The 23,818-nt window shown below is 31.3% G+C and overlaps 1 protein-coding gene across 1 annotated transcript in view; it reads left to right on the forward strand.

Annotated features, from left to right (window-relative positions):
- The window catches only part of LOC148301490 (uncharacterized), an 18,665-nt gene extending 4,524 nt beyond the window's left edge, over window positions 1–14,141 (forward strand). The window contains exons 4-10 of the mRNA XM_088273167.1: window positions 5,151–5,279; window positions 5,757–5,959; window positions 6,477–6,632; window positions 8,916–9,283; window positions 10,494–10,695; window positions 12,716–12,831; window positions 13,419–14,141. Coding sequence (XP_088129293.1) covers window positions 5,151–5,279; window positions 5,757–5,959; window positions 6,477–6,632; window positions 8,916–9,283; window positions 10,494–10,695; window positions 12,716–12,831; window positions 13,419–13,766 — 1,522 coding nt within the window. The 3' untranslated portion in view covers window positions 13,767–14,141. The remainder of the gene's footprint in view (window positions 1–5,150; window positions 5,280–5,756; window positions 5,960–6,476; window positions 6,633–8,915; window positions 9,284–10,493; window positions 10,696–12,715; window positions 12,832–13,418) is intronic.
- The last annotated feature ends 9,677 nt before the right edge of the window (window positions 14,142–23,818 follow it).

The following is a 23,818-nucleotide window of genomic DNA, read 5'->3' on the forward strand; positions in this document are numbered from 1 at the left end:
TCAGGGTTTATTTTAAAAACATTAAAACAATATCACCAAAAACTTTTACACACCCCATAGAAATCCTAAATGTTATTTTTATAATTTGTTTTTTAAAAATAACATTTAGGATTTTTATGTAGTGTGTGGAAGTTTTTGGTGAGAATGTTTTAATGTTTTTTATTTAAAATAAACCCTGATGATGACAAGTATTAATAACAAAAGTGGTGAAAAAAAAGTTAATTAATTTTATAAAGAAATTTAAGATGCGTCCATTTGACTTGTAAATTATAAAAATATTTGTAACCATTTATTTTTATTTGTAACCTTCTTTTAATAGTGAATTATCAGATATTGGATTTTTTATTCTACGAATATTATATAAATATTGAGCCTAACTCAGACTTTCATATCCCTATATAAATTCTTGTATAAAAACGACAGATGTTTTATTTCAAGTTGATACCTTTATTACTGATAAACCATCTGAAGGGTGAATTAAAAAGCTGGAATAACTAACTAACTAACTAATCATCACGCCGCTTCCCCGCAGGGGTAGTCAGAGAAAATAGAACGCCATACTACTCTGTTGTTGCAAACATTCTTTGCCTCTTCCACGTTCATGCATATCCTCATACATACCTGCCGATTGTTTCGACTCCTAACCTGACCACTTTCAAGTTTTTGGCATACTTGATCGTGCCAAGTTTTTTTCAGTCTTCCTCTGCTCCTTTTTCCAATTACATTCACCTCATAAATTTGTTTTACCGTTCTTTCCTTACTCATTCGTTCTACATGTCCAAACCATCTCAACACACTTTTCTTAATTTTATCGATAATGCTTGTCTCAGCTTTGAATTCCTTCCTTATTTCACTATTCGAACATCTATCATACATCGTTTTGTCGCACATTCTTATGAGAGATCGCATTTCGACTGCATCCAGTCTACTTTCATCCTTCTTTTACCAACTCCATGTTTCACTTCCATACATTAGGGTCGGAACCAGGACTCCGTTGTGTAGTGCCAGTTTAGCTTTCGCTGATTTTAATTTGCTATAGCTAATATCGCTCACTCCTTTCAAGAACGTCATAAATCAAAATTTGTCAATTTTGAGTTATGCATATTTTCGGAATGCCTAGAAAATGTACTATATCTCAGCAAAGGCAGCATATTTTTAACTTAATATTTACCCGCTACAGGGCAGAAAGTGTTGTTTTTCCATTTTGAAGAAAAGGTTTTGTTTAATTTTTTTTTTAACATACTAAATATTTTTCAAATGTAGAAAAAACCTTAAGGTTTTACCTTATAAGATCTGTTGCACAGTAAAAAGTTCAGTAAGTGGCTTGATATTTATTTTTAATACATTGTATTATACTTTTAAACTTTAAAAACGTTCTCCTGAAAAATCAAGTTTTTTGATTTATGACGTTCTTGAAAGGAGTGAGCGATATATAATATGGGTTTTTATATAATTTAGGTTTTCATTTGCTTAGCTGGATTATACATATATATGTAGGTGCAAACATATCATTTCAGTTGAGTTTAAAGATATGATGATTCATTCTCCATCCGTAATGCATGAGTACCTATTAATTAATTTGGATATGATTAGAAATTCCACACTGACGCTGTAATAGCTTGGAACAGTATGCGATGCATTTACGAGTAATATCGTTTGGAGAGGGGATCGGTATTTACAACTGAATAGAGAATATCGCTGCTGAAATTATTGTAACTGTTTGGTACACAAATATCACTAATTATTACAATGACGCTAAATTCATATGCCATATTGTTATTTGGTATCACCGACTTTTTTAATGTGTTCATTCGTTGCTTCATTTTAGGAGATTCTTCGACATAACACATCATACTTATAACAAATGATTATAATCACCAAAATTAGAATCAAAGAACATCGCCGTGGAATTACTAGCAATTATTTTTCAGAGTTCGCAAATCACTTAACAGAAACAAATCACTCCTTTGACTTAAATGCACTTACAACATTTTGAGTGTGTCCAAATACTTGTTCACAAAATCTAGATTTTCTCCGATTACAGGATCCACTCTAATTTAAGTGATCACTTTACACCAACGTGTGAAAAGTGATGACTTAAACAAGCCTATGACGGTCGTCAGCCGCGTAAATGCCCAGAATTCCATATTATTCTTCATCTTGGATGAGATGTCAAAAATAATATGAATACATTTAAATTATTATAGTCACATACAAAGAACAAGTCATTAACTATTTAGAAATATATATAAATTGTAATTCTGAAAAAACCATTATAAAATAATATGAGTTTTCGAAATACGTCACCATTATTGTCTAAGTTCCCATTACAAAAAGTTCTGCCCCTTAACCCCCCTCCCCAGATATTTTTTACCCCACCCACCTCTATAAACACCCGATTTTTTTTGCTTGTTACTTTTTATAATCACCAGTCGATCTAAACAACTGTAACTAAATAACTGTTTTCGAAACTAGTCGTGTGTAATGAAACAAAACTCAATAAGTTGTATTGTACAAGTTAATTTTTAAAATAAATAATCAACAAGACAATTCTCAAAGTTAATGCCGAATCAATATACAATATAACATCATACTTCAGTTATTTATATTCTTTTGAATAAATTATTTAATGGTTGGAAATTTCATTTTTTACTTATGAACAAGCCCAATCATTCCGTTTTATTTAAACAGCTTTACAAGATATAAACTTTGGCCTACAGCAAGATCTAATTTTATCTAAAAAAACTGATGAAATTTCATATTTTTAACAAACTTTCCTCATTGTTACATCCAAGAATAAACAATGCTTTTTACTATATCCCAGCAGAGCACCTTTGAGGTAGTATTTTACGATAAAAGTGCTTTTTAAATTGGCAAAAATTATTATTATCATTAAACACTTGACCGAATGCTTCACTGATGTAAAAAAATGTAACATGTTTGAATTTGTTGACGAGCTTAAGTGGCGACAAATATAGGAGTGTCTGGTGGGAATATAACATATATCCCGTTTTTTTTTAATAGGCTCCCGGGACGTACTGTCCCGACGGGACTGAAAGAGTTGAGTTGGTTTGAACTTAGATATACAAATAAAAATCATACAAAAACCACGAAATTATAACCAAAACATAAAACAATAAAATATAACTTATAACATTTTGAGTGTGTCAAAATACTAGATCACAAATCTGGATTATCTCCTATTAGTACCTAGTTATTTTTTTACATTATTTTTTTGACATCTCAACAAAGATGAAGAACATGAAAGTCTGGGCATTTACGGGGCTAGACGTTCAAGTGTGAAACTAGCGTCGCGGGTTTTATTCCCGCAAATTGTAAAATAAATTCAAGATATATTTATTTTCAATAATTGGTCTAGGTGTTTGTATTGTGTTTGTCACATTTACCTTCCCTTTTCTAACTATCCTACCTACAGGCAAGCCTATAAAAGTAGTGCCTTCACGGATTATTACTTTAAAAAAATCTGTAATTCGTCTGCCTCCGTGGTATAATGGTAAGCGTGTTAAGTTACCGTTCTGGAGGTCCTGTGTTCCACTCCTAGGGTGAGGGTGAAAATAAATATAAGTGATTTTACATTTAATATTATCCTGGACTGATTCCTTGCAGGAGTGATCACCTAGCCTTCATGTAAGTATTGACCAAGATAATACTGCGTGAATACGACGCAGTGCCCTACGCACCATTGGGTGCGGACAAGGGTTAGAAGAAGAATAACAAAATGACCATGTACAATTTCAAGAATTCAAATTATAAAACCACGTATTAATTTTTTTTATCAAAAGCATTGTTGACACTTTCCTTATCATTCATAGTTCACTTTCTATAGTAAAACGTATTATACTGATTTGTTTTGTGTGCTTGAAAAAAATAAGTACCATTTATTTCTGTATCGGACTTATACGTACACATGTAGGGTGCATCTCCGCGTTCTTCTTGTCCCATTTCTGCCTCGCCATTCCCGTAAGAGCACACAGAACAAAGCCGCAGCAAGGCAGAACGTTCCGCCTTTGTGCCATTGAAAGACGAACTCAAATACATAATACACGAGCAAGGCGGGAGATGATAAAGTGGATCTCTTACGAATAAAACGAAAATGTATTTATTTTTAATGTTTGTCTGATCCGGCTCTGTAGAAAAGTGATGTGAACACTCAAACATGTTAAAAAATGTATCATATTATACAGGGTATCCCATAATCCAACATATTCCTTTTGAGGGGTGTTAGGCCAGCTTATAACTCACCAAAAAATTAAACTATGACCCCAGTGGAAATATCTTGAGGCACTTTTAGTGAGGTCATATTTTCATTTTTTGGTGAGTCATGAGGTGGCCTAACACCCCTATAAAGAGATAACTTAGATTTAACATAAAAACCAACTAACTAACTAAAACTAACTAACCATCACGCCGCTTCCCCGCAGGGGTAGGCAGAGAGAATAGAGCGCCACACCACTCTGTCCTTGCAAACATTCTTCGCCTCTTCCACGTTCATGCATCTCCTCATACATTCCCGCCGATTGTTACGACTTCTAACCTGACCACTTTCAAGTATTTGGCATACCTGGTCGTGCCATGTTTTTCTCATAAATATTAAACCAAATAAATGAAATACAAAATACAGAATTACAATCAGCTCAGCAAGATAAAATGCATAAATAATGAATAATGAATGATGATCCAGGAATAATTATGAAACACAGCTCTTCATATAGCTCACTCCTTTCAATATCGTCATATATCAAAAATCGTCAATTTTCAGTTGTGCGTGTTTTCGGAATGCCCAGAAAATTTAATATCTTTACTATATCCCAGCAAAAACGGCATATTTTTAACTTAATATTTACCCGCCCTAGGGCAGAAAGTGTTGTATTTGCATTTTAAAGAAAATGTTTTGTTTTATTTTTTTTAAATATACTTATAAATATTTTTCGAATGAAGATTTCAGGTTTTACCTAAAAAGATCTGTTGTGTAGTAAAAAGTTCAATAAGAGGCTTGATTTATTTTTAATACATTTCATTATATGTTTAAACTTTAAAAACGATCTCCTGAAAAATCAAGTTTTTTGATCCATGACGTTGTTGAAAGGATTGAACGATATGTTAACCTTAATTTTCGTTTAATTTTTCAGTAATAGATACGGAAACAGATCAAGATCTGCATCGTGCCGGAAACCAGCTCGGATATCCCAGAGGTCCGGTGACAGCGGGTTTGTTGCAATCGACAGTCTGCCCCATTCGTACTCTGATACAGAATGCAGGTAAGATCATATATGACCGATGCATTCTAATATGCATAGATTTACATATATGTAATGTAGATTTAGAAATAGAACGACATTAAAGTGTTTTTGTAAATAATAAAAATACAAATATTTCTCACAAATAAAATGTAACTTTGTTTTAAACTATCACTAAAAATATTTTTTTATAACTTAATTACAATGTCTACCGGTTTCGAAGCTAACCGTTTCTTTACCAAGACTGATTATTACATTTTTATTATAACCACTTTTTTATTAATTAAATTTAACCTACCGATTTCAACAAGAACCTTGTCATCATCAGGGTCTATATTAATTCAAAAACATTAAAGTACTCTCACCAAAAAACTTCCGCACACTCCGTAAAAATCCTAAATCCTACACAAACAGCTATGAAAGTTGTAAGCCCCGTGAAATGTCCAGACTTCTATATTCTTCTTTATCTATGCTGTTACGTTTGAATATTTTGTACAGATACAATGATGACACTCCTCGCTTCAATCGGGGACGTAATCTTCGATCATCGCAGTTGTCCCGATATAGCGACACTGCTCCTGCTGGCGCTTCGAAACAGTACGCGTTCATGCACAACTATCGGGGCGGGACTATGAGGGGAAGACAGGCCCATCAGCCCAGAACTCAGAGGTCCTATAGCCAAGCTCCAACCAGAATAGCGGGTAAAGATTAACTTATTTTTTATTATTTATTCTCATCTGATACTCATTATTCACCCTACAAATAAAAGGTATGATTTATCAATATAAAAGCATATATAAAATATATCAATATAAAATTTCTCTTGAAAACCAAGCCTACCAACCTCTTTAGAAAAAAACCTTAAGATTAAGCATCTATCGTTTATATGAAAGAAGATGGAGGTCTAAGCATCTTCATCAGTAAAGCTAGTAATTTATTTCTTAATTTTTAACAAAAATACAAATTTTATAAAATAAAACAACCTTGCATTAACCACTTTTTATTTGTATCACTTTTTCATATGGTGTACGGAGTGCGTGAAGTTTTTGGTATATATATATATATATATATATATATATATATATATATATATATATATATATATATATATATATATATATATATATATATATATATTTATATATATACATTCCTGCAGAAGTTAACAAACTAACAAATATAAGAGGGTTTAGAAATATCCCTGTGTTATTCCAACAGCAACGCCTTCTCCACGAGCTACTTCACTTGATCGACGTCAGAAAAGGAGTTCGTCCGAAGCTAGAACCAACACAGAATTAGATCCTCGAATGGTTGCGAGAACTCCAGTACTATTCAACAAGTATGCTGTGGATCCTGAATATGCTGGACCCAAAGGTAAATATCAAATTCACAGTATAGAAAGATCCATAGTGTAAAACGTGTTTTCTTTTTTTAACATGAACTTGTTTTTTTTCCAAAAAATATTGCAGTTTTAAATGTATATTTGAATATTTAAGAGAAAGAGAAAGAGAAAGAAAGAGAAAGAGAGAGAGAGAGAGAGAAAGAGGGATTTATGTCACGAAAATCATTTTTAAAATGATTATAAGTTTTAAGTTTTATATTGAAATTTCTTGGTGGAACTACACTTTATATATAAATGTTATTTTATTATATGATAGATTTTACAAATATATTTCAGATTAGATTTTTTTTTTTTTTTTTGCATTCCAATTAAAAACCGAAAGTACATTGGTAAAATAATGTTTTGTTTCCGTAGAAAAAAAAACTTCCCTATGTTGTGTACCAGACTATGATTTATGATTTGGATTCTTTTCAGTTATCATAGTCTTAAAATGATTGAACGATAAGTAACTGGTAGTTGTATGTTGTTGACACGAATCTCTCTATTTCTCTCCCCCTATTTATTTATAAATGTATGTATTAGGACTTTCCTTCATCATTTTGTTTTCGTATAATTGACCAATCATCACGTCTCAACATTGATTCAACTTTTTTTTTGAAAAACTAATGTTATTTTTCAAGTCAATGGTTTAAAAGTAAGGGTATGTTAAAAATAAAACTTGAATATAAATATGTTACATGCGAAAATGAATGTTTTATTCGATAATAAATGTGTTTAAGAACAATCCAATATCTTCGTTCACAAATTCAATGAATATTTAAAGATCATTTTATTTACTCTTTCTGTAAATAGTGTAGGCTTTCGAGAGATCAAATTAAACAGCCATGAAATCCAAATATATTTGAAGAGTAATCTCCAAAACCAATAAATTATTATGCAAAGCAAAGAGAACTTAAGCATTTGCGTATTTATTGGAAGTAATCGAATTGAAGTAAATAAGCTTAAATAAATATTTTGTTACACAAGTTAGCACAGATCGTTCTTCGACTGTTTAAGTATTACTCATAGTTTCTAAATTAATTATTTGTTTTGTCGTGGGAGGTTGACAAAGCTCTGTTTTCCAAGCATAAATCATTCCGATCGGAACGCAGAAACTATATTAAAACTGTGATTTTGGTTTGAGAAAGCTTTTACAAGTATTAATAAAACTTGAAAAGTATAGGGCGAAAAGCTTCGGTCTTATGAAAAATGGCATTAAATTAGTTACAATGTTTTGCGCTCAGTTCTGTAAAACAGGAAAAAACATTATTGACTGCGTCATACATAGCAGATTTTCGATAAAATGGAAAAACGTTACAAACAATATCTTAAAAGAAACACTTATGACATATAACTTAATATATCTTCTGTACTATCTTCAAAGTATACGTTTTATTAGTACATACATATAAATAAAAGAATACGTGTTTTTACTCATATAAATGTTTTGAATATAAAATGCCACTAACACGCAAGAATTTTATGTAGTGCACAACTTCAGATTATTATTTATGCGTCCAATAATTTCTGTGTAGGATATTGTACCATTATGTATAAAATAACTTTGCTACATCAATATAGTTAAATGTGAAAAATCCTCTATTACACAACTATGATACTCTTTTCATCTACAACAAGCGATTGATGGTCCCAAGAGTACACTATAATACATAGCTCCTTACATTTTTAATTCGTTGCCCGTGGAAGTAAGACGGCTAACGAAAATATGGACCAAATCCAAAATAAAGGAATGAATAAATAATCAAGAGTTGATTTTACTAATATTGTAAAACAAAGTATTTTAATATTTTTTTTCCTTTTTTGTTGTTTGAATATTATGTTTCAATAAAAAAACCCATGTAAAAATTCCACCTATAAGACACTAAAGGTGGCTTGGAAGGTCTCTGCAAAAAAGGTTAGCAAAAAAGGTTGTTGATGAACTTATAAATGAATGTACACATGTTGAGATCCTCACCAAAACGTTACATTTCTATTTTAATTGATTTTAAGTAATCAGGAATTCTAGCTTGTAAAATTGTTACGTTTTGGTGCGATTTAATGATTTTATATTGCTTTTACACAGAATTGGTCACGTTTTGTAGCAACTTTTATAAAGATTTGGATAGAATACAGTAAACAGAACAGATTTGCATTGAAATGATTTTTTGTGCAATATTGGAAATGTAATTTTTTGGTGAGGACCTCCACATATGTACATATATATTTAGCAAATATGTAATTGATATTAAAAAAAAACTTTTTGTTTATGATTCCAGGTAGGAGTGGCAGAAATATATATGACCCTGAAGACGTGGACAGCGGAGAAGAAATGATGACAATGCGAAGTAAATCTCTTCCAAGACATCGCAGGAATGACTTCTACATAGAAGATGAGCCTATCCAACATCCGCGAGACTTGGAGGGAGAGAGGAGTCCGAGAATCGATAGAAGTCCTCGATTTGAAAGGAGCGCAGCATCCAAAGGGTCCAAAGATGATTTAGAACTTCCAAGAATAAGGGATGATCACGTCAGGAGTACAGGAGACTTCAGAAGTAATATGGATCAAAGAAACAATCGGGATCAAAGAAGGGACAAATTTAGGCACAGTTTGGAGGTTGAAGATGCTAGAAGCAGATATAGAGATGTAAGTAAAATTTTATTTTTAAGTATAGTAATTTTAGTAGTAAAAAACAATATTGGAAAATTTATAAGGCGCTGTTTTTGTGATAAATCACCTCAAGGGAGCCTTATAGTGAACATGTTCCAGATTTTATCATTGTAAATTTGTACAATTTATTCTTTCTACATACCCATATTATCTCAACAGCTTTTTTTTATTGATAATGCTTCTCGTAGCCTAGTAATTCCTTTATTTCACTATTCGAACATTCATACTAAATTTTGAACATCTGAAAAATCGCATTTAGACTAGTTTCAGTCTACTTCCATCTTTTTTTGTTGCTATTTTTACTTTAGATTTGTCAACATTCCTCAGTAAATCAATTTCGTTGCAAACATAATACCCCTTTGTCACCAGAGCCATAGGTAGGTCTATATTATGGGCAAGAATTACAGCATCACAAGTATTACTTAAAGGCGACATACAGTCGAATTTACCATTTTAGCTTCAAAACTTACCTTTCAGTTCTTTCATTCAATTATCCATGTAAATATTGAACAACATTTTGAGTGTGTCCAAATCTTCGATCACAAAATTTGGAATATCTCTAATTAAAGGAGTTATTTTCATATTATTTTTTTTAATTTCTCATCAAAGATAAAGAAGAATATGGAAGTCTCGGCATTTACGGGGCGTATGAATAGACGTCTCTAGTGAAGTTCTAGTTATTCGAGAATAATGTTTCAAAATTGGTTCTTATATATATACATAGAACTTCCAAGTATTTGAGTAGTGTGGTTGTCAATAATGGGTAGAATTTGTGAATGTTACACGTGTGTAAAGTGATCACTTAAACCAGCCTATGACGGTCGGCAGCCCCGTAAATGCCCATATTTCCATATTCTTCTTCATCTTTGATGAGATGTCAAAAAATAATAAAGATTTAACAGCCACAGTGACATTACACACCCCTACTTAACACCTTTAGAGACGCCAAACTAAGATGAAACTGAGCCATTTACCCTAATGCATGCAGTACTATTCTCTTACAAAGCTGCAGTGCCTCGGAAAAGATTTCTGCTTTCTCTATACTTAGATAATACTTTCCATAGCTTCGTTTGTTCAAGGTTTCTTTGTTTTCAAAAATCTTTTTTTACGAAAACCGTTTATAGTTTGTCACTTTTTATTTTACCCTGCCATCTCACTCTGTCATGTATCTTGTCTCGTCTTGTAGTCTATTCTCCAGCGATTAGACGATCGGGGTAACAGAGATGGAAGAGACAGGGACAGCAGGCCAAGGCACCATAGAGACCGGTATGAGAGTGACGATGACGTCAGCCCTTACTGCGAGGACGAAGAGCCGGAGCACTATATAAGCGAGACGGAGCTAGCTGCGCAACGAGCAGCTAGACAGAGAAAGAGAGAGAGAGAACACGGTAAGATTTTGTTTTTATTACTAAAATAAAATTAAAACATTGTTTTTAACCACTTTTTTATTTGTATTCTCCAACAGGTTTAGATAAGTACCTTGTCATCATCAGAGGTTCATGACAAACTTTTAACATACAAAAAAGTGTTTGTTTTATTAAATATTCCCTTTTTCTATCAGTTTCATTTTTTTGAAGTCAGGAAAAAATATTGAACTTATGTATATGTAAGCAAACAAGAAAAATATTTTTTCTATATTTTTAATAAAACCTTATAGCAGTCGATTTATCTTATTGAATAAAATAAACTTACCAGTTTAATATCACCTGTTAGATGATGTTGTATATTTTATTGATTTGGCATTAATTCTGTGGAATAATATGATAATTTAAATAAAAAAAATCAATATTTTCATTAAACCACTTTTTCAGTTTTTTAATGAGATGAGGATATCTTAACTAACTAAAACTAACTAACCATCACGCCGCTTCCCCGCAGGGGTATGCAGAGAGAATCGAACGCCACACCACTCTGTCTTTGCAAACATTCTTTGCCTCTTCTACATTCATGCATCTCCTCATACATACCCGACGATTATTACGACTCCTGACCCGGCCGCTTTCAAGTATTTGACATACCTGATTGTGCCAAGTTTTCCTCGGTCGTCCTCTGCTTCTTTTTCCAACTACATTCGCCTCATAAATTTGTTGAACCGTTCTTTCTTTACTCATACGCTCCACATGTCCAAACCATCTCAACACACTTTTCTTAATTTTATCGATAATGCTTATCTCAGCCTTACATTCTTTCCTTATTTCATCATTCGAACATCTATCAAACATCGTTTTGCCACACATTCGTCTGAGGGATCGCATATAGATCGAGGATATCTTTAGTTATCGAAACTAGTCGTTTTTAATATAAATTGATTTGGTATTAATTTTGTGGATAAACATATTTTTTTATTAATGTAAACACGACTAGTTTCTAGAACTACAGATGTTCTCAATACTAGACGTGTTTAATTTCAATAATTGCTTCAGTAGTCAATTTGTGCTTATATGTTTTAATTTATGATTTGAAATTCACTTGATAAATACAGCAATAACCTAAAAGTCTAAAAAATATTATTACAAAAAGTCACTAACTGCATCATTCAGAAAAAAAAAGAAATTGATAAAAATATTTGTAAAAATAAACAAAATTGGCAATGTGGCAATGACTAAAGCCTCCTTCATATTGTTCATGTCCCCATTGGTAAAATAAAACAGATCCTAACCGCTCTTCATCCTTCGACATCTCATGGACACATCACTAAAATTTGGACCTAGCTTCAAATACGGTTGTTGGGTAATATATCCAAAATTAAAGAAGGTTTATTTGATATAATTCTACATTTATTTATATATATGTTAATACGTGACGCGTTTCGTCTTCTTAGAACATTATCAAACCCTGTGCACATCAGCAGTGTTTAACATATACATAAATAAATGTAGAATTCAACCAATTAACCTTGTTTAATTTTGGATATGGTACCCTACAATTCAATATGGAATTCTACCAACTGTCTGCAGTTACAATAAATTCGTATACGGTATTTGAAAATGGTGCCGAATGCATCGAAATATTTTTTTTTTATTTTTATTTTATTTAGGATTTTTACAGCCACTACAAAACAATATACAACAACAATTAACAAAACTACGGCCAATCAAAAAAATCCTCAGATAATGTTATTCTTATGAAAGTTATGTTGGTTGGGGTGAGTGTGTGTGTGTGTGTGTGTGTGTGAATAGTACCCATTCCATGTCAACATAAATCATCCAACAAACAGGGAAATACATGTTACAATAGATTTTTAGAAATATGTGTTTTCGCCAAGTAAAATTTAAATTGAAAATAGCCATGTTTTTATTAATTTACTCAAAAAATGGTTGTATACAAGTGTTTTATTATTTCATTGAAAATATGATATTGTTGTTTTGTTGTGGTGGGAATACCTTATGTGATTATGCTTGTCTTCAGCTCCCAGCGCCAGGATAATGTCTCCCATGGGTATATCTGTTCACCGGCAGGCCAAGTATATGGATGAGTACGATACAGACGCGTATGAAGATGGATATTATCAGCCAAAAAATCAGGTGAGAAGTTGTTTTAGTAAACGCTTAAAAATCAGCATGAAAAATATAGTGTCCAAAAGTTTCAGGCCTAAATTTGCTTTCAATTAATTTGTTTTATAATTTTTTTAAGGACAAAAAATTGACACAATAGGTCATTTTTGTCATGGTTATTGACAATTTTGATTTATTCAGAATTTTACAAAATTTTGATAGAGGGTTTAACAAAGTTGTAATTTGTATAGTAATTTGTGAAGTTATAACTTGTTCACAAATCTGGATTATCTCGAATTAGATCTCAACATAGATGAAGAAAAATGTGAGGTGTCCAAAATAATGTAAAACTGAGTCATATTGGCGATAATCCAGATTTATGAACAAGTAATTGGACGCACTCAAAATGTTGTAAATAAATTAACTGGTAAAATAATAAGCTTAAATAAAAAAAGAAAAATATGTTTTCTGGCAATTCTCAAGCATGTGAATATAATCCAGGAATCGGACCTCACATACAAATGAAAGAGTTTGTGCTTAATAAAAAGCTTGGTTCATCCCACCAGAGATGTCTCTCATGAAGTCGCCAATTAAATTTTCTCATCTCAACTTTCCAGATCAAACCCGTGCCAATTTGGCTTTGCGTCTTCCTAGTTATTTCCTACATCATCGCAGGAGCCTTCCTCTTTTCCGAATGGGAGAACTGGCCACTCTTGGACTCGGCTTACTTCTGCTTCATCACTCTGACCACGATCGGCTTCGGGGACTTTGTGCCAGCTCAAGGAGTGAAAGCAAACTCGGAGATATCCATAGCACTCTGTTCCTTATATCTGCTGTTTGGGATATCACTGCTCGCTATGTCGTTTAACCTTGTTCAAGAAGAGGTAATAGCTAATGTGAAATCCGTAGCTAAACGGCTAGGGATTATCAAACCTGATTTGGGTGATGATAGTGATGATGATTAACCGTTTTAGAGCTGAGATTTTTTTTTTATGTACATTTTGTCAAATAAATATCGGGACTGATTAATAAAAAAAAACAAGAAATCAATTGTTCTACCAAATTTTATAAGTCTCACTGAAATAGCTTCATTTTAAAATGATTATTCATTAAATTTTTGTAGGCATACTCTAGAAGTGCCTTGTGTTCTCTATGCAATTTTTTTTAACATCTTCAATTGAGTCTTCTTCTTCTTTTTTTAATGGCTTTTTACCCATCTTGGGAGTTACAGGCATTCAATTGAGACAAAAAGAGTTACACGAAGCGGTGATTCATGTGTGTCAAAATTGTTAAGACTTATTTGCAAAAATGGTCAAATTGAAAATTGAGTGGATATTGTAAGGGCAAAAAAAAAGGTTTTTACAAAAAAATAATGCTTTATTATTCACTTAAAATTAGTTGAATTTGTTTCTTTGTGAATATAATTAACTAATTGGAACTTTAGAAACGTACACAGGAACACAACCGCCAAGCTCGTCCACCAAAATATACTGGCGTCATCGTCGCTATATCGACGGACACGCTTTTGAAAAGTATACCAGATTCGATATATCGATTTTCAGCACTCTAATGGTTGAAAAGCGAAATTTAATCAATTTCTAAATATTAATATTAATTAACATTATTTAAATTGTGTAAAACGTTTGCCCCATTTGAATACTCAATTTAAAAAAAATACTCCAAACCAAAAAAATATCTGATTTATTTTAATGACCATTTATTAAGAAAAAATCGAATGCCGTTGATATTTTAAACATAAGCGAGCAGCTTTTTTGTTTATATTTTAAAACATTATATGATGTTACAATGATTGCTAAAAAAATATTTTTTTAAATAAAAAAAAGCTGTTTTAAATACAATTAAAATATTTATGTTAGTGATACAAAATAAAGGATATTTAATGTGTTCATTTTAAGACTAAGAAAAATATTATAGTTATTTTACTGCAGAGTTAAAAAAATAAAAGATCTGAAATACATTATTTTAAAACTGTTTTTTATTATTATAATTTACTAACAATTTATTCCTGTTTTTATCTCATTAATATTATATTTCCCTAGGAAAAACTGGATGGTAACAATATACAAGTGTACGTTAGTTAAAATATTTTTTGTTGTTTTTTTAAATGAGAAATAATTTTAAAGACATATTTTAAAAAGGATTTATTTATCATATTTGTAAAAATAGAATCATTACATCTTAATAAAGATAAAGAAGAATATGGAATTAAGGCTTTTTACAGGGCTTATGATGACCAGTCATGTGTTGGTAAAGTGATCACTTTACACAAGTGTTTCATTCGCCATTCTATCCATGATTGACAACCACACTTCTCAAATTTTGCATATAACTCTTACTTGTATCATAAATTTTCACACTTTATATCTTAGTTCATGGGACCCATCTATGATGGGTTTGAGAAAGGTTTTATTTAGGAATATCCCAAAAAAAATAGTGTCATAATTAAATAAACAAAAATTAAAAAATATATGTAAATGTTATTTGCTTTCATTTATAATTTTATATTATTGATTAAAATTTTAATGAAATATATTTTCTTTAATACCAAAATAATAAATACTTAAAATCAAATATACTAGCGAATCAACGCAAGTTTGTTTAGTTCTTAAGGGAAACTTTCAAAAAGTGATCGTCTGCGCGAGAAGCCAGATGTGTCTTCACGCCAATAAAAAAAACATATATCGGAACTAAATATTTTTTAAGAATATATAAAAAGAATATATCTATATTTTATTACTCCTTACCTTTCAATAACTCGTTTCATTTCAAAACAATATTTTCATTTAAAAGAAAACTCTTTTTTCAACACAAAAACAGTATTTTAAGAAAAAATCAATTACGTTACCTGAATTTAAAGAAAATCGAGTTTCAGGCTATCAAATATCCCAGTTTAAACGTTCCATACAATGAAAATAAATATGTCATCACATAATATAATAGATTTTTTGACAATAAGTTAACCACAGTCATAAAACAACTAAAAGTTATATTTGATTTCATACTGTTTAAGTTTAGTTACGTCAACAAAAGATTAATAATAATAAACCCATAGAAAATCCAGTCTAAGTGTGTTACATACCAGGGGCGCAAGGAAGCCAAGAGATTTTTTATCGCCTTAAAAGTTTAACGATAAAAGCTCTCTGGCTTCAGTTCACGAACTGCGAACAAACTGACAACAGCTCAGTTAGCGATGTGAAAATCTTCCAAATCCCGTCGACAATAATAATATAACACGCTCTCCCTAAAAGCATTGAAACATAAAACTACAAAATCTGAACTTTACATGTGTTATAATGGTATTGCATATCATATTAGTATACGCGATGAAAAATTAATTGTTTCCTGGATACGTTGAATGAAGTTATTAAAACATTTTGAAATCTCAATATATATGAAGAGGAATACGGAAGTATGGATATTTACAGAGCTTACGACTAGTTATAGGCTGGTTTAAGCGATCATTTCATACACGTTGAATAAATGTTGACGTGCATCATAGCCTGGAACGACTGGATATGATTGGTAGCATGGAGGGGAAGAGAGGGAGAGGAAGATACCCCACAAGATGCACCGATCAAGTTAAGGAAGCAGCAGGCACCTCGGTGGTTAAAGCACTGCGTGCAGCGCAGTCAAGAGATAACTGGAGAAGAGTCGTTGCTTCGAAATGGGTCACAGCCCTTAGACCTTAGAGGAGTTAGACCGAGAAGTATGGATATATCATCTGTTGATGCTATGTACCATTTTTAGCTTTCAAAGAATATGAATGGTTCGGCATTTCACAAAATGCCGAACCCTCTTCTAGTGCAACGGAAGATCTGTTGACGACAGTCAACAGTCCGGTTTTTTCTGAGGAATTTTACGTGGTTTCCTTCCAGCAATGAGCAAATGCTAAGAAGTTCCTGATTGGCCCACACTAGGTTATCCCTCCTGTTCCTAACACAGTGTAAAATAAAATAAAAATATTTTTTTAAAGTAAGAAGAAACAAAAATCTACTTCATGATATATTAGACTTTTACAAAATAAGCAAGGTAAATAAAAAATGAAACTCCCATCTAAAAAAAATATGAATAGATGTATAAATACAATAATTATAATAATAAAACCCTTATCCGCACCCCAATAGTACATAGGGCACTGCGTCATATAAACGCAGTGTTATCTTGATCGTTTACACATGAAGGAAAGGTGATCAGCCCTCCGATTCAGGTACCAGTCCAGGGTAATACATATTGAATAAATATGACAGTGAAAAAATCACTTATATTTATTTTACCCCCCTTGGGAATCGAAGCCGGGACCTCCAGAACGGTAGCCGAGCGTGCTGACCATTACACTACGGAGACGGACAAAAATGAATACAAAGGAATTTCATAAATTGATTTTGCAGTAACATTGTGGTAATATCTATCCATTTTAACGATAATTTTACTTAGTAACTACCAGTATTTATTAAAATCTATTATGACACGTGTTTCAATGCATTTCACATAATTTTTTACAATAGATTTTAAGAAATAGTGGTATTTACCAAGTACAACCAAGTTAATTAAAAATTATGTGAAGGAGATAAGCGTAGATCAGCAAAGACAAGTTCGGCGCTCCATCCTCTCCTCATCGAATGGTGTGATGGTAATGGCAGAAGCCAATTAATAAAGTGTGGAGGAAGAATACCACTTTTTTCGTTATTCTCTACTGACTTCAATTGAGCGAACAAACATTGTTTGATGAAACTTATAGTTTTGGCATTGTATAAACTTTGTTATAAGTTCGACTGCTTCACAATGTCTTATAGGTGTATTGAAACAGTTTCAAAGACATTTATCATAGAAAATAAACTGGTATAGTTTCACTTTCAATACTCCGTATTGTCACCCTATCAATATAAATTAATACGATAATTCTGAAGAACTTGAAAGTTCAGGGTAAAGTTCAGAGCAGTTGGCCATCTAGTCCTTGTACCAACACAAACGTAAAAAAGTGAAGCATGGAGTTAGCAAAGAAAGGATGAAAGTAGACTAGATGCCTTCGAAATGCGATCTCTAAGATAAATTTGCAGCAAAACGATGTACGATAGATGTTCGAATGGTGATATAAGGAGAGAATGCAAGGCTGAGATTAGCATTATCGATATCAACACGAAAAATGCCAGCGTAAACAAATAACCAGATATAAGTTATTATGTACACGACCATGATCTCTCAGATGAATATGCGGTAAAACGATATGCTAAATGCTGCATGTCAGAATGAGATAAGCAGAGATAAGCATTATCTATAAAATTAAGAAAGGTGTGTTTTGGTAAGATGGTTTTAATATAACGTAAATATCTGAGTAAATTTTTAATATTGAAATGGTGAATAATGTATTTATTGTATTAAGCGTTAAAGAACTAATATTAGAGGGATAAATACTATGAATATTAAGCATTTTTTTAACGAAACAAAATTCTAATTTATTGAATTACTTTTTATTTTTTGGAATAACATTATTTAAATTAAACAATTGTGTAGGACCCCTTTTGAGTTTGTAAATGATTAAACGACTTGTTTTGAGAAACTAGTTTTATTTAAATTAAGTTAATTGAATTACTTTTTATTTTTTGGAATAACATTATTTAAATAAAACAATTGTGTAGGACCCCTTTGGAGTTTATTAATGATAACACGACTAGTTTTGAGAAACTAGTTGTATTTACATTAAGGCACGATATTCGAAAGGTCGTTACACAATTTTCTTTAAACCCAGGTATCATTGAGCGAAATTAATAATCTTTTTCTAAAAACCGTTTTATATTTTAAAATGAGTTTTTTTCTCGAAATGGGTTAGAAAAAAAGACATGGAAAGAAAAAAAAACTAATTAAATGTATTAAAAAAATCTTATTCCAATACGTATTCTTAATTTTTTTCTTCGAAGTGAAATATCAAGCTTTCCGCTTTCGCATTCTGAATTGTGTATTGGCGAGTTCCTCTTAATTAATTAAAGAACGACATATAAGTATTTTATTTACACATTTTTATGTCTCAAAATAACTTGAAATAACTCCTATGCGGAGAAAACCCAGATATTTAATAAAGTATTTGGACACACAAAAATTATATCAAGGTTTATTTTTGCATTGAAACAATTTTCAGTAGACTGGATCTCGAGGCGAGATTTTCAATTATTTCCGTATTAACTTGTTAAAATGCGAGTCAGGAGACAATATCTAGTCCATTGTAGTTCAACCACGTGTTTTATTGCCGAACACGTGCGGTCCGCTGCGAGCCCACATTACGGAGGTTATCATGACTGCTCATTCCTAGAACGGTCTCCCCTAGCCAGCGGAACCGCATTTTACATATACATTAGAGACGGCATTAACATGATTTATATGCTTGTAACATGGCATTTATAATTGAAATTATCATTAAGTTGAAGATATGGTCACAATTTTCAAATTAACTTGCACACTTGCAAATCCAATTATTATTTTTTTCAATTTAATTTTTTTGTTTAAAATAAATACGAATATAAATATAAAAAATAACATATTTTAGCATAATTGTGCATATTTATGTTTTAAAAAATTAATGCAATTTTTTTAAATGTCATTTATTTGTTAAAATATAAATACACATATAAGTACACGCTATTTTTTTTTGACATCTCATCAAAGATGAAGAAGAATATGGAAGTCTGGGCATATACGGGGCTCACACCGTCATAGGCTGGTTTAAGTGATCACTTTACACACGTGTAACATTCACCAATTCTGCCCATTATTGACAACCACACTACTCAAATTCGTGAAAGTTCTATATAAATGAACCAATTTAGAATCCTGTAATCGGAGATAATCCAGATTTTGTGAACAAGTATTTGGACACACTCAAAAAGTTGTATATACATATTTTAGCATAATTGTGCATATTTTTGTTTTAAAAAATTAATGCATTTTTTTTAGATGTCATTTATTTGTTAAAATATAAATACACATATACACGCTCATAATATACACAATATTTTTTAACAAAATATGTTATAATATAAAAGAGACTTAGGTCTTGTGCTTGAAGAGAGAGACTTAATATTTTAATATTGTACGTAATTAAGAAAAACACAAAATATTTTTTGATATGATTTTTTAAATTCTCAATTTTTCCAGGCATTTTTTCTTAGTAATTTTAAATCTTTTATTACTTTGTTGGTTGTCAAAACCATAGGAATTAAAATATAAATAAGTGCAATAAAAAAATGGTTTTTACATTAGGATTTAAAATGTTAAAAGTAATGTTTATGTTAATTTTTTTAGAACTAATTTAATCATTGTCCTATGTACTAAACATAATTGTTTTTACTGTTAAGTACGTTAGTAAAAATAAACTTTATAAGCAATGTTGGATGAATAAATTCAAAAACCGTTTTGTAATATTTCATAAATGTCATTGTATAATTCAGTTTTTGGATTCGATCATTCAACACTAAGTAGTCTAATTACGTCACAAGTTTGGTTACGTATTTCATGTTTCTGGCTCCTCATATATTTGTCAGTTTGACATCAAAAACTTCAACGGGAAATAAATATAATCAGAAAGTATATCGAGTATTATCCCAATACGAAATAACTGATATAATAACAATTAAAATACAAGCCAAGATTACACGATAGTTTATATATATGTATATCGCTCACTCCTTTCAACAATGCCAAATATCAAAAATCGTCAATTTTCAGATGATTTGCATGTTTTCGGAATGCTCAGAAAATGTACTATATCCCAGCAAAAGCGACATATTTTTAACTAAATATGTACCCGCTACAGGGCAGAAAATGTTGTTTTTGCATTTTGAATAAAAGGTATTGTTTAATTATTTTTTTAAATATACTAAATAATTTTCAAATGAAGAAAAAACCGTCAGGTTTTACCCAAAAAGATCTGTTGCACAGTAAAAAGTTCAGTAAGTGGCTTGATATTTATTTTTAATACATTGTATTATATTTTTAAACTTTAAAAACGTTGTCCTGAAAAATCAAGTTTTTTTGATTTATGACGTTCTTGAAAGGAGTGAGCGATATATAAAAAAATCTTCAATTTCCAGTTTTGCATGTTTTCGAAATGCCCAGAAAATGTACTATATCCCAGCAAAAGCGGCATATTTTAAACTTAATATTTACCCGCTACACGGCAGAAAGTGTTGTTTTTGCATTTTGAAGAAAAGGTACTGTTTTATAAATTTTTGAATATTCTAAATACTTTTCAAATTGAGAAAAAACCTTCAAGTTTTACCTAAAAAAATCTGTTGCACTGTAAAAAGTTCAATAAGTGGCTTGATATTTATATTCTATACGTTTTATTATATTCTTTTAAAACGATCCCCTTAAAAAAACAAGTTTTTTTTTAAATATTTAACGTTGTTGAAATGAGAGAGTGATATGTAGATTCGAAATTATTTTCGCCTTAATGGTTTTTTCAATGTTCTGCTATGATATTCTCTCTATGAGTTGACAATGTTACATTATATTATATATACGAGTTTGAGGCGCCATCTGTCGAAATTCATTTCAAATAATTTTTGTCAAATGGAAAATACAAAAATCAGAGAATTTTAATTAATCATAGGCAAAATTCTGAACTAAATAATGAGTAATATTTGTAACTGGAATAGTACTTACAAGTACTTTTTTGTACAGCTCATTAATTTGAATGACTCGATTAATGTAACCATTCTTTAACATCCGTCTCGGCCACCGTTAGTCAACACGCTTAGCTACCATACCGGAGATCCTGGGTTCGATTCCAAGGAGAGGATCAAATAAATAAAAGTGATTTTTCAGTCTAATATTTATTCAATATTACCGTGGACTGGTAGGTACCTGAAGCGGAGGGCCGATCGCCTTTCCTTCGTGTGTTAACAACAATCAAGATAACTGCGTTTGAATTATGTAGTGCCCTATGCACCATTGGGTGTGGATAAGGGCTGAAAAATAATCTGTAACCCTTCCAAATACGATAAAATAAAATAAATAATTGTGATATAAAATACCAACAGATATGTCGTAATTGCTGTAAATTCCACGATTTTCATATTTTTTCCCAATAAAATCTCTTAATCTCTGTTAAGATTTCTATAAAACTCAGAGGTAGATTCAATCTCAAGGCTTTTTTTTAGGGTCCTTTGAGATGACCGCTCCATCCACTCCCAAAGGGACTCTAAGAATAAAGATAGCCTTCTCAAATTTCTTTCTAAAGTCACCCCGAGTGCCGAAAAGTTTCGATATCCCTGATAATTAAACACTTGTTGGCCCTTCAAGACCTTTCAAAGCATCTCAAAGGGATTTCGAGATGCCTTGATTCGATGCCCTATTTCGTCTTTTGACAGTTTTTATTTATATCTGCATTCCACGTAAGAAACATCTAACTGTTGTTATAGTAGAATACTCTAAAAATTCCAGACTCTTCAGAAGAAATTCTTCGCATACAAACAGGAAGGTCAATTCCGAATAACTGTCTTCTTCTTAGCATTATCTGCACCCAATGGTGCGTAGAGCTCTGGATCGTATTGACGCAGTGTTATTTTGATCGTTACATACATACATGAAGGTAAGATGATCACTCCTGGGCTTCAGGGACCGGTCCAGGGTTATATGAAATAAACGTTTTAAGGGATAAAAAACAACAAAAACATATTTTTTGGGACATCTCAACATGAAAAATGATGACATGCCATAAAATGATGATGAAGAAGAATATGGAATGAGTATTTACAGTGTCTATGATGGCCCATAGGCTAGTTAAATTATCACTTTACACACGTGCAACATTCACCATTCTTTAATTTTTGGAACATTACATATTTTTCCTACATATCATATTCCTAAACACCCATAAAAAATAAATAAACGTAGAATAAAATAAAACTTATAATATTCTCAATATTATTAATATTTAAAGCATTTACTTTGTGGTTAGTCATTTTTACTTATTTATTTTTTTTACAAAAATGTTGATAAAATTAGTATATAACCACTCACCGAGATTTTTACGTCTACCGGTTTCAAGACGTACCCGTCTCTTCGTCAGGACAATCACTAACACAGCATGCAAACAATACTACCCTTCACCACCATAGCACCATTTACACACTCATTTTGTGTAGTTTTGAGTGTGTAAATGGTGCTATGGTGGTGAAGGGTAGTATTGTTTGCATGCTGTGTTAGTGATTGTCCTGACGAAGAGACGGGTACGTCTCGAAACCGGTAGACGTAAAAATCTCGGTGAGTGGTTATTTACTAATTTTATCAACATTTTTGTAAAAAAATAAATAAGTAAAACTTATAATGCTTATCACTCCTTATTAAATATTATATGTTTTATTAATCCTGGAAAAACGTGTATTATTCAGTTTTTAATTTCACACTAATAGACGTTTCAAAATATAATTTTCAACTTTATAATGTAAATACGTATGAACATATTGTGAATATATTGGATTAATAAATATTGTAATACTTATCCAGTATGTTCATATCGTTCCCCCCTTTCAATAACGTCATATGTCAAAAAACTTGATTTTTCACTAGATCGATTTTAAAGTAAAGATATAATAAAATGTATAAAAATAAATATCAAGCCACTAATTAAACTGTGCAACAGATCTTTTTAAGTAAAACCTGAATATTTTTTCTTCATTTGAAAAATATTTAGTATATTTAAAAACATAATTAAAGAAAACCTTTTCTTCAAAATGCAAAAACAACACTTTTTGCCCTGTAGCGGGTAAATATTATGTTAAAAATATGCCGCTTTTCTTGGGATATAGTACAATTTCTGGGCATTCTGAAAATATGCACAACTGAAAATTGCCGATTTTCGATAAATGACGTTGTTGAAAGGAGTGAGCGAAATTGATTCCCGTCTCTGTAGATTTCTTCATCCATTTTGATATAATTGCTTATTGAACAAATCTAGCATTTGTGAAAAAAAATTGGGCATACTTGAAAATTTAATATATTT

Source organism: Brachycentrus maculatus, unplaced genomic scaffold (genome assembly GCF_059751285.1).
Source record: "Brachycentrus maculatus isolate JH-2025_06_01 unplaced genomic scaffold, ASM5975128v1 h1tg000555l, whole genome shotgun sequence".
NCBI classification, from domain to species: domain Eukaryota; kingdom Metazoa; phylum Arthropoda; class Insecta; order Trichoptera; family Brachycentridae; genus Brachycentrus; species Brachycentrus maculatus.